Source organism: Urocitellus parryii, chromosome 6 (genome assembly GCF_045843805.1).
Source record: "Urocitellus parryii isolate mUroPar1 chromosome 6, mUroPar1.hap1, whole genome shotgun sequence".
Lineage (NCBI taxonomy): Eukaryota > Metazoa > Chordata > Mammalia > Rodentia > Sciuridae > Urocitellus > Urocitellus parryii.
The window spans coordinates 190,193,230-190,205,926 of NC_135536.1; the positions used below are offsets into that span (position 1 = coordinate 190,193,230).

The window sequence follows — 12,697 nt, forward strand, 5'->3', positions numbered from 1 at the left end:
GTCCCAGAGAGTCCAACCTGTTCCTCTGCAATCCTCTCGGATTCACATCACCATGGTGGTTACTTAAGGATGGAGCTTTGGATGGGAATGATTATACTTTAACATGGTGCTTTATTCTGTACGAATGCCAAGAGGGTGAAAGGAGCTATCTTATCTATGTATTTAACAGATTTGCAAGTACCTTTTGTGAATGTTTTCCCAAATTATTGGTTTACTCTTACTTCTCTAGAGCAGATACTGTACTTTTCAGATTTTGACTGAGGATGGATGAGAGCTTTCTTTTTCTCCTTTCTCCCTATTTACATACAGCAGTTTAAAAAATGATTACAAACCTAACAGGTGGAAAATTGGTCTTTATTGCAGCACAAAATAAACATCACCTATTTGTCCTCTTGGTTTGGACCCACCGCAATTGGCTTTGAAATATCTTTCTTTTCTCTAGGTATTCTGTGTATGTCCACCTTTTTTTTTTTTTTTTTTTTAAAGGACCAGAAAAGCATAATAGCAAGTTACACAAAATGTAAAATGTTATATAGCAAATAAATAGGATGTTGCAGAGCCCTGGGCCCACCTGTGGATTCAATAGATGCATTTAGGTTTTCATTCAATAGGATGAGCTGAAAAAATCATGCTGGAAACCAAAATGTGAATCTGCCAATAACATTTAATTATTATGATAAAAACATGCAAACAAAAAAGATGGTCTTCATATAGGCCCCAATCAGAAGCTCAGATCTTCTCACTGAGGGAAGAGTCCTGCATCAGATATGTTAGCCTTTCATATCATCTGGGCCATCCTCATGCTAGGAAAATCTTCCTACCTGCGTGGGGTGAGGCCAGAGCCATGCCATACAAATATGCCTCTCTTCCTGGAAATGATATAGTGTCCAAACCCTTGGAGCTTGATCTGAAAATCTCCTGTTTCCAAACAAATGCTCTGACAACAGGGGGTGGCCAGAACTCATATGTTATTATTATCTTTCCATACCTTATTGTGAATTAATTAAGAGCAAATTTGTAATCTAGCATGACCTAAACTGGACTGGTAGACATAGAAGTTTGAGTTCCTGTTGAGTCCTTATGTTGGATGTGGCTCCAGTGGAGGACTGTCTGATTATGTGTGAGGGTCTTAGCATGTGGGGGTGTCGTGCTGAAGGGGATAGAAGAGGAAGTAGAGGTAATGCAAAAAAGGAGATGGCAGCAATTTGCTATGACCCAGCCTTGCTTATGCTTAACGCTTGAAAATGGCTGGTGCGGCTTATCAGCCAAGGCATTTGACCTTTGTCTCTGTCCTCTCTTCTGAGGTGACATAAGTAGTTTGGGTATCCAGTGACTACTCAAGGCATGAACTTGTATGATACTTGATGCAAATTACCTTAAGCTGTAGGACCCTGTGCGCATTGACGGGAAGTGGGCAGAGAGCCATTTATTTCTTTATGTAAAATAAAATCTCAAGGGCATACATTCCATCTTTCTCTGTTAAAGGTGGACTCTGATGATAGTTTACCCTCAAGAAAACCAAGAGATGAGAGAGGAAAATAGGCCTCCTCTCATTTCCTCTCAATTCTCTGCAGAGAAGAGTATTTTTCCACCATCTCCTTAAGGGCACATGCTCTTTCATAGGAAAATTAATGTAGGAAATAGATAAGGGAAGGAGGTGAAAGGTAGCAATTGCTAAAAGCAAGCTGCAAAAAGCATTATTACAAGTAACAATAATAAAGACAACTTTAAGCTATTCAGGAGCTGATTAAGAAATCTCTGTGTAGTGACTGCCCCTAGCAGTCCCCCATCCTGATTGTTCATCTTTTGACCATTTTGTCAGTCATTAGCATTGCTATGGAAAGGTGAGGTGGGGAGGGGCTTAGAATGGACCCATGAAAAGTTAGCACTTATTCATTACAAGGAGGGAGAGCCTCAGTGGCCCCGGGGAGATTGGGCCTTGGGGATCATATATCATGAAGGCCTAGAAGCAACATAGGCAGGACGTGGCCTCTCTAAGTCCTTTTTATCCTATCCCCTCACTCTAAACTGGAGGACTTGAGAGAAGGGTTAGGACTTATTTATCATGTTCTGGTCCTTCATAAAAATAATTCTACTGCAGCGAGCTACTGTCCTGCTTGGCCTCAGGAGACGCGGGCTGCCTCTAAGCAGACCCATCTCCCTGTAATCAGCTCCTCTCAAGGCTGAGGTTGCCACGGCCTGGGAGCAAACCCATACCTGCAGAGCTATTCTTCATCCACGTCTGTTACAAACTGTGAATGGTGTTCGGGTGACTTGCTGTGCGTTTTGCTTAGGTGGAGTTTTACTGCATGTTTGCTCACAAATGTCCGACAGCACAACTTACACTTGAATTTAGAGTCTGAATCCTCTTCGCCAGCTATTGTTTCCGGAGACCTCTGAGCCGACGACACCCGAGAGAGCTCCTGTTCCACCTTGCTTTGCTGGTCCGCGGCCATGCGGGTCATGTCCTTCATTTGGAAGCCCAGGTGAGACTCCAAGTGACTGATGTAGGTGGAAGGGGTTCTGAACTGGGAGGCACAGTCACTGCAATAGAAGATGGGGTGTCCTTTGTCCATGTTTTTCAGAAACTTGGTCCCGCCCGTTTTCCTAAGCTGGTACTTGACGTTTGCCAGCCAGTGGCTGATGGTGGTCATGGAGAGTCCCGTAAACTTCGAGATCTGCATGCGCTCTTGCGGGCCCAGGTCAGACAGCAGGTATTTGCCCTCTGATGTTTGGAAGAGGCTCGAGGCGAACTGTGCCTGCAAAATCAGGAGGTGCTGGGGGTTCCAGTTGGACTGCCGACCTTTTCTTTTATGCAAAGTTGAGACTTCATTGGACACGTCCTCGAAGCGCCTGACATCCATTTCCAGCTTCACAGGAGGGACCCTTGAGGAGGTGGCAGGCTTGGGGGTGGTGGCTTTGGGGAGGACTTTGACCATGTCGGCGATGTCAGACAGAGCGTGCTTCTGAGGTGGGGACGTACAGGATTGTGCTTGCGAGGACTCGGCCTTCTTGCTTTTGGACTTGGTCAGGTCAATGGGTTGGTCATTGTTCTCAAACAGGTAGCGCCTGGACACACTGGCCGGTCTGGAGGAGGCAGGGCTCAAAACCGGCTTGTCCACAACGCTGAGATTTGACTTGTGGAACAGAGAAATTGTGCTTGAGCTTGGGCTGGAGCAAGAAGGTGAGCGCAAGGGCTCGGTGGCCTTGCCCAGGTGATTGTTCAAGACGGACTGCAGTGCGCTGAGTGGGTTGATGCACGGCAGGGCCGGCGTGTGGTTGGCGAGGGCGCATCCATTGCTAAGAGAAGACACGGGCTCCACGGGCGGCGGCTTCTCTTTCTCACAGCTCTCCTTCATCAGCTTGTCCTCCTCCTTCAGGGGACACGGCTCCGCCTTTCTGGATTCCGAAGGCGGTTCACTTTTGGGGAAGGGCTCCTTCTCACTGTGGCTGAAGGACGATGCCTCTTCCTGGGGACTTTCCTTCCCACTCTCCTTCACGACTTCGTCTTTGTCTTCCGACTCCTTTTTGACTTGAGTGTAGGGGGCCAGGTTTGGGGGCACAGACACCAGTGGCATGACTTTCCATTTTGGGGCGATGGGCCTCAGCTTGTTGGCGAGATTAGGTCGGATCTGCAGTACCTGGGATCCCACGGGCAAAGGCGGCTTGGCACCCTCTGGCAGTTGGTAGGCCGCGTGGATGCTGGGGTACGCGCTCCAGCTGGGGGCGCCATTCTGGGCTTTGTGGATCGCTGTGGTTACAGTATTTTCCAGAGACTTCAGGATGTCCCCTCCGCCCTTGGCGCCGTCTTCCAAATCCTCCTCCCTCAGGTACTGGTACTTCATGGTGGGGTCTAAAGGCTTTTGGAGAGGGTCTTCATATTCCTCACTTTTCACGACCTTTTCACCCTTGTTGGCTTCCTCTGGCTTGTCTTTTTTGCTCTCTTTCTTTAACTCGGTGGTCGAGGCTGTACAGTCGGATGCTGAGTTGCTCGATGGCTTGGGAGCCAGAGAGTCACTGTTTGGGGTCTCTGACAAGGACTGCATTTTCTCCACTGCGAGTGGGTCCAACACCAGCTGCTTCCCTTTCTTGGAGGCAGAGCTGGTGACCTTGAGGAAGTGGCCTGTGACCATCATGTGGGTGGTGAGCTGCTGCAAGGTGTCGTGGGAGCTCCCACACTCCATGCACTTGAGGATCTGGGACTTGCAGGCCTCGAACTGCCAGGTGTAGCTGGCGCCATTTTGGTAGCCATAGCGGTTGTTGGAGGACAGCTGCAAGCTGGCGGCGGTCTTCTGAGAAGGAAACGAATCTGCAAACGATCCGGTGGTGGAATCGGGGGAACAAGGCCGATTGACATCGAACACACGCTTCTTGGCCGGAGTGACCATTTTTGATGAAATGGTTGGCACTGGCTCCTTCAAAGGCACTTTTTGGTAATGTTTTGTCTTTATCATATGGACACTCAAATCTTGGAGGGAATCGAAGGAGTCACCACAGAACATGCATTTCAGAACCTTTTGAGCATCCTCCTTATCCATATCCTGAAAAGCCCGTTTCCGGGGCTTCGAATAGCTCGTGGGTCTAAGCTTGTCCTTTTTGCGGTTGTCATCTTGATAGTGGCCCGTCTCATTCATGTGCACAGTCAACTCAACCAGGGTGTCGTAGGCAGCACTGCACTGCCGGCAGCGGAACCTGCTGGCCCCGGTGAACACAGTCCCGCACATCTTGCTGCTCTGCCGGTACAGCTGCACGGAGCTGAACAGGCTGGGCTTCGAGACCGACCTGGAAGGCAAGTTTTGCTGCAGGCTTTTGGACAGAGCGTCTTGGTGCCAATCAAAATCACTCTTGTTGCTGCCATTGCGGGTGTCACAACTGCGCCTCTCGCTGTTGGAGAGCTTGAAGCCGAGGCCCAGGCCGGACCAGTAGGAGTCCGACAGGATGTTGGCGTACACGGCGGTCATTTTATCCATGCAATTGTGTGCCTCGCTTGGAAGCTTGGGGTGAGCGTTCGCTTTCTTTTCCGGGGCATCTCGGCTGCACACGCTCTTGATGTCTGACACCTGGTCGCTGGCATCACTCAGCAGAGACTCGTTCTCTGCGTCCTGATTGGACAAATGACTTCCAGGAGAGTTCTGGCAGCTGAAGTAGCCTTTCTGCTCTGGGCCCGTTTCTAGCTCCTCGTCTGTCCCCGTGTCATTGCTTCCCTGAAGCTGAGCCACTGAACCGCTGTCCTCCTCCTCCTCCTCTTCCTCTTTAATCTCCTCCTCTTCCTTTAGCTGTTCCTCCTGGGCGTAGCCTGCAAGAGAAGGAGAAGAGATGAGATGACACATTCCATTCCCACGTCCCCACTTAGGCCGAGCGCTTCCCATGCTGAACTGGGCAGCAATTTCATTCACACGTTTATGAACTGCCAGAGATGGAAACAGGAAAAGCCAAATGGTGTCTTTTATGCCATGGACTGCCTTTAAAAAGAAGTGTCAAGACTTATCATTCTCTACAAGTGCCTAGAATCCCAAGTTAATAATTCTGTGTTTAAGGAATATCATTATAATATTCCTATAATGGGACAGTTTCATTAATGTGCATGACTTTCAGGAAATCTGGATTGAAATGCAAATCCTATTAAAGTCATAACGGAGAAGGATGTTGGCTTGTAAGAAAACTAAGACGTGACCTTGGTGTTCCAGTGGTAAAGTTACCAAAACACTTAGATATATTGGCAAACACTCATCTGAATGTACCATTTTTAAGTGCTCAGAACTAATTTGAATGCACAGCCAATATATTTTTGATAGCCAGTGCCTTTTTGTTGTAACATTTTTATTTGCAGAGAGGTTCGAGACAGGAAGGGAGATTATGGAGTATGCAAATAAAATCTTCCATTGATAGCTGAAAAATTATGTAAGCTCAGCAAATATAATGATTTTTAAATAATGGCAAATAGTGCTAGAATGGGAGGTTTGGGGACTATCCTATTATTCTCAAACAGGCTTTTGAAGACCTTTCCAGGCAAGGCTAAAATGCTATCTCGATCTTATTCCTGTAATTTCAAATGCACCGTGATTTGTGGGTACCCGTCATGAGATGCCAATTATACAGTTGATTTGTAGATGCAGAATGCTATTGGGGATGCATGCTTTCCCTTCTTGGAAAGGATTTAGGGCCAGTAATTGCAGAGGGAAAATGAAGACATGGGGGTGGTGCAAACGGAATTAATGGCAAATATCCATCAATGGAGATGGAGAACATGACTATTTATGCCCATGGGTTCATTTTCTTCACCTGGCTTTTCAGAGCCACGTGGATAAAATGCAACCAAAGATATACCCAAGAAAAGGAGATTCAGCCTTGGATTTGCAAGGCTTGCATGATCTTAATGCAATATCTTCCATATGAGTTTCTATCTCTCTCTTGGTGGCAGGTGGCTACTCGGAAAAACACCCTAGAAGCAGGTGCTGTTATTTACATCCACCAAGGATCAAGCTTAGAAGAGAGATAGTCCTGCATTGAAGGTCTGTCCTGGGAAATGGCAGACAGAGTTCAAAGAGAAGGGGGTTTGTGAAGACTAAGGCAGCTGGAGTCAGGAACTCCAAAGGCTGATGGCAATGACGAAGAGGAAGATGTTATATATATATATATATATATATATATATATATATATATATTCATTCATTTAAAAGCACAATGGTTTTGAGATGTTAATAACTATTTTTTTAAAAAATCACAATAAGCTACCAGAATATGTAGAACTTAGAAGACATTATTAGTAACCCAGAACCATAAAAAAAAGGTCAGCTATGGTAATAGTTGTGAGCAGTAAATTCACCATGAACAGACAAGCTCAGCTGGAACCAGGGGCCACCTCCACCAGCCAGCCCAGCCTTCAACATCCCCAGAAGGGCAACCCTTGAGGGGAGCAGGTCATCTATGAAGACCTTAGCCCACAGCCACTAACTTCTTAACAAGAGGCATGAAAGAAAAGAAAGTCAAACTTATGTTTAATTGGCTAAACGAGATTTTGACTGTTAGTTGACAAAAAAATTTATCAACATCTTTATCAAGTGCACACTGAAATAGTATAAAATCATTTACTAAACAGCAAGGAATATTTTCTCTATATAGTAAATATTCCTAAAGAATTGAATATGTATAACCTTAGCCATATAAAGTCAGTTCAAAAGAGGAAGTAACTTGAAAATGTATGTTTTAAAGATCTCATGATTCTGGGACCTAACCTTCAGGAACCCCACCAATAAAGTCTCCTTTACTCTGTCCTCCATCCCTGTGCCCTTGTATTTATTGCTTTCTGCTGAAGATGAAGAATTTTAACTGAGCAATTACTGTCTCCTGGGAACCAAGCTAATCACTGCAAGTACATTCTTTCATTTCACCTAATAGCTACACAAAGCAAGTACTATGATTATTTTCATTCCACAGATGGGGGAAACTGAAACTTAAGGAATTCACACAAAGTCACACAGCCAAGGTTACAGGGTCCCGACATGAACCCAAATCTGTTGCATGAGAGAATCTATAGTCTTGCCCAGGAGGCGTGGTCTCTTTGTATCACCAACCTAATGAAAATAATAAAAAAAAAAAGATCACCACCTCAGGAGGGAGAACTGTGGGAATGCTGGATACAGGAGCCCATGATTTTTAAAAACAAATTTTTTTAGTTGTCAATGGGCCTTTATTTTTACTTATTTATATGTGATGCTAAGAATCGAACCCAGTGCCTCACACATGCTAGGCAAGTGCTCTACCACTGAGCTGCAATCCCAGCCCAGGAGCCCATGATTTTAAGGTTGTGATATCATAACACAAGATGTGAGCATTCACTGCACGAGTTAAGGAGTTGTGTTCATTGTTTTATTGCTATCGATGTGGCGTTGCTTCTTCAGCAAGCCCACAAGTGGATTTTTTCATTATATTGGTATTGCTGGTCTCTAGTTGCATAAATTGATTTAAAGAAACAACTCGCACTAGGTCTAGTCAAACAACCATTAATAAGTGGTCTCTACTTGCAAGGAAATTGCAGTGTAAAGCCAGCAAATGACTGAGTCAGGCCATCTTTGTTGTTCTCTCCACATCTCTCTCCTCTGGAATAATCTGCATGTTAACAAAAATAGTTACACCATTAGGTTCCAGGAGAGCATCTATGTTACAAAATTAATAACCCAAGTAAGATGCTTCAAAAATCAGAAAAATTTCATCAATCAAAATAGGGTCACTTTTGAAAAGGCAAAGGGTGATCTTACTCCCGACAGACACTGAGTAGAAGGCACTAGGCAGCGCGGTTCCAGGCTGAGATATATGATCCCTTGCTTAGGGGCAGTGCGAGCACAGCAACAGACATGTGCACACACCTACACACAGTGTGTTCACAACAACGCACACGTATACACATGTACATGCACAGAGCAAGTGAAGACTCTGGAGAGGGAAGGAGGGCTTTCTGTCATCACAGTTGGGTGTTTCTGGGTTTTATTCATCTAGTATTTTCTGTGCCTTACTCTGTGCCTGATGCTTATTAGGAAGCTGAGAATTAAATCAGGTTTCGTGTTGTGTGTGTTGATGAGACATTGGCGTGCACGCATGCGCGCGCGCACACACACACACAAAAACACACACTCTCACACAAAATCTGCTCAGCCAATATAGTCATTTTCAAACAGGGAGAAAAGAAGTGCGCGCGCTCTCTCTCTCTCTCTCTCTCTCTCTCTCTCTCTCTCTCTCTCTCTCTCTCTCTCTCTCCTGACATTTGGAAGCTGCGCCTTCCGGACCAGCTCAACCTCACAATCTACTTTGTCCTTCTAAATGGATTCCCCAGAAGAAAAGTCGCAGACAGCACACGCCTCCCCCACAATACAGATAAAATTTTCTGCTTAATTAGGCATTGACATGTTTACTATAACCTTTACAGAAGAGTAACTCGTGCTGAGAGACCCTTTTTGTCTGTTTTTCTCTGCAGAACAGACTAAATCTCGTGCACCCGATAAGGTAACGCGTTGAAAAGCCTCATAAAAAAAGTGCCAAAGCATCTGTCAAAGTGAGTGCATTTTAACAATGGCTGAGGGTTCCAAGGAGTTTCTAAAAACACATTTTAATATTGTACATTTAAAACTGTTCACTTGACTTAAGTGATTTTGTTTGCCACCGGCAGTTGAGGCGAGAGAGGGAAGGCAGCCAGCATACGGGGAATCCGGTGGATAATGAGTGTCTGTCTCTCTCTCTATCGATGATTTGTTTAATAGGATTGCATCATGTGTGACTCTTGGTATAACTGGATGAGTGGCAGGTTTATTCTTATTTAACAAAAGAAAAAACGATCACAATTATGCCAAGGTACAGGAAGAACCTTTTTGCTGAATTGGGTTGAAGGTCAAACTTCACGGTGACAAACATCCCCCATTCCAACCCAACCTCCATCCTTTACCACGTTGACTCTGGCCACATGCATTCCCTTCCCGGGACAGCTCATTCATGAGCAACCTGTCAGTTCCGTCTCAGTGACAGGCTCATGAGACCATTTCTCTTCTACTGCATGGCCACTGCTCAGATGGGGCTGCCCTCCTGTCCGCTGGGGTGACACAACAGTCTTCCACACTTTGTCGTCAGAGCCTTCTATGCAGAATGGGTCAGGCCACGAGTTTCCTCTGATGCAACTCTGGCGGTGTCTTCCTGTTGCACTTGCAATGAAGTTCAGATCCTCTGCATGGACCACAGGAGCCCAGGGTTTGGTCGCCTGTTCCTGCTGCCCTCCTGCACACCCGCACCCTACTCTCCGTGTCTAAGACACAATAGTCTCTTTCTTTCCCCTGGAACCTGCCAACCCTTTTCTTGACTGTGATTCACTGACATTGCAAATGTGTCTGCCCAGAAAGTTCTTCCTCTGTACTGCATGTCTCAGGGCTTTCCCTGGCCCATTTCCTCTCTCTGTGTGACTTTCTAGCATATCACCCTGCTGACGAATCCCTACAGTACTTGCCAGTGGTCCTATTTGTTTGTCTATTGATTGATTGGTTGTCTTCTCCCACTGAATGTGAAATTAAAATATCTGTCCTTCCGAAGGAAGAGCTTGATCCTCCCCAGCACCCACATCGCCGACTGGCATAGACCGTCGCATCCTGCTTACAAATGATTTCAATGCTTGAATGAATAGACCAGACAACGGACGAGGACGATTCCAGCCGCAAACTCTGGTCCTTAGCAGGGCGACTGGCACCTCAGTTGAGTGAAGGACCCCCCAACCCACAGAGATCATGTGTGAATTACAATCGTCCTATCAACTTGATTCCACAACAAAACAGGAACACACACATAAAATCCTCTTTTCAGACCAACCAAAACACTGACTCGTGTCCCACTCTCTGGGTAACAAGATTTGGATTTATCCATCTAAATATGAAGATAGTAAATAAGCACCAATATCGCAAGACATCAGAAATTATGCTCTTAGGTGAACAGACTTTAATGAAAGAACAAGAGCCACACAGAAGGATCTGGGAAAATACGGACGAATTTTACCCATAATAAACAAAATCCATTAAGTGTTCTGTGATTCATAGTAAAGCAATCATTTCCAGAATTCTTTGTTTTGTAACAAAAGAGAAATGCCACTTTCCAACTGCTGCAAATGTTTGACCCTAATAGATGTGGATAAAATTCAGAAATGACCCTGAAATTTTTTTAAAAAAAATCTTATGTTAAATGTTAAAAAAAGTAAAATTATGGTGTTTTTTTTTTAAAGTGACCACTTCTATTGTTCCCCAATCTTCTAGTCACAAAGATTTAAATGAAATTGAGAAAAATAATTTGCAGGTGGTCAGATGTTTGACATCAGATTGTTGCTGGTATACATTCCCATAGTTGTCTCAAAAATCCTCAACTGAGTATTCACAGTGAAATCGCTGACAGGTTTTTAAAACGGCAGGAGAGGTGGAACTCTTAGAACCCAAGAACAATTTAAAACTCAAGAAGGCTGATTTTCAAAAATAAGCCAGAGAGCAACTAAGATCTCATTTAACTGCATATCCCATGCTGACAGGATCATTTTCGCCAATCTCCCACCCTAAATGACAGTTTAAAACCACACGGAGATTCTGCAGTGTGCAGATGGATGCTGATGAGGGGTGGGAGGACTTCTCGCCATGGACCCGGTAGGTGGGCTAAGCCAAGATACAGAGCAAGGCCTCCTGTCACCGTCTCCAGTGTTTTGGCGACTGTGGTCTAAAAGTCGTTAGCATGTATATTATTATTGGCACTAATTGGCACTCCTGTTGGCAGGATGAGCAGAGACAGAGGATTTAGTGTTCAGGAAAGCTGAGCTACTTTTCAATGGTGGCCAGGCCCAGAGTGGGGGCCTCTGAGGGAGCCATCTGCTTTTTGTTTCAGGACAGTGGAAGGCCAGAGGGCTGCGGAGACCCCCGACCCCAGAGCTCTCATCTTCTTCATTTACAGAGAATCCAGGCACCGCAAGCCAAGGCCCCCTCTCTCTGGTCTGTGCAAGCTATGAAGTTCACGCACATTCCCAGCCAGGAAAAATTTCAACAGCAACCCCACATTCATGGCCTATGGATTTTCGTTCCTGCCACATCATACAGAACTCATTAGTGTAAGTGTGGCTGACACACACTGGTGGAGAGAGGCACACTGGTCCCTCCTCTCTCTGGATGTCAAGTAGGATCCTGGTTCTAAGGCGTGTTGGAAACAGAGTAGGTGCAGTAACGGAGGCGCATCCTGAGACCATCTCTGCCCCATGGAAATAGATGACCATCACAAACCACGTCTCTTAAAAAAAGTCCCAAAGATGGGGCTGGGAATGTGGCTCAAGTGGCAGCGTGCTCGCCTGGCATGCGTGCGGCCCGGGTTCGATCCTCAGCACCACATACCAACAAAGATGTTGTGTCCGCCGAGAACTAAAAAATAAATATTAAAATTCTCTCTCTCTCTAAAAAAAAAAAAAAAAAAGTCCCAAAGACTATTTACTTCATTAGAATGTTTCACATGTGTAATGAATGTGTACCAGGTGGGGCCTGCATGAAAAAAATCCATTTTTTCTTAACGTCCTGTCATTAGCACATTCTTGGGTCATTGTCCCAGCTCTTTAGACTACATAGCTATTTTCTTTCTTTCTTTTATTTTGTATTTGTAGATGGACAGAATACCTTTATTTTATTTGTTTATTTTTATGTGGTGGGAAAGACCGAAGCCAGTGCCTCACATGTGCGAGGCAAGCGCTCTGCCACTGATCCCCAGCCCCAGGCCTATATGGCTATTTTCTAATTGTGCTTTGTGACTTTCTCCACGTCCCACTAGGCAGCAACAGAGTTGCTAGTTCATACCTGAACTAGTATGATAGTTCAGGTCAGGGTAGTGGACACTAGGTCAACTCTTTGTGGTTAGTCTGTTTATTCCTTGAATCAATAAATATTTATTCTGCAGCCACCATAGATAAGACAGTTTGAGTTTCAAGGGGACTTCTGCCCCGGTGGTGCTCCAAAGGCCAAGGAGCAGAGAGAGATGAGCTACAGACAGAAGCTGGACCTGAGGTTGGGAGAGAGAAGTCATGAAAAGGTCGCATGTTCCTATAGGAAGTCAGGTGAAGGCAATGGACAAAGTAGACCAGGTGGAAGAAAAGCAACCCTCCCCAGTGAAGATCTGTAGTGGTGGACACTCAGCTAAAGAAAGAGAGAAC

The 12,697-nt window shown here is 45.3% G+C and overlaps 1 protein-coding gene across 1 annotated transcript in view; it reads right to left on the minus strand.

The window, feature by feature from the left end:
* Positions 1 to 471: 471 nt before the first annotated feature.
* The window catches only part of Tshz2 (teashirt zinc finger homeobox 2), a 245,222-nt gene continuing 232,996 nt past the window's right edge, over positions 472 to 12,697 (minus strand). Inside the window, exon 2 of the mRNA XM_026391015.2 lies at positions 472 to 5,296. Coding sequence (XP_026246800.2) covers positions 2,226 to 5,296 — 3,071 coding nt within the window. The 3' untranslated portion in view covers positions 472 to 2,225. The remainder of the gene's footprint in view (positions 5,297 to 12,697) is intronic.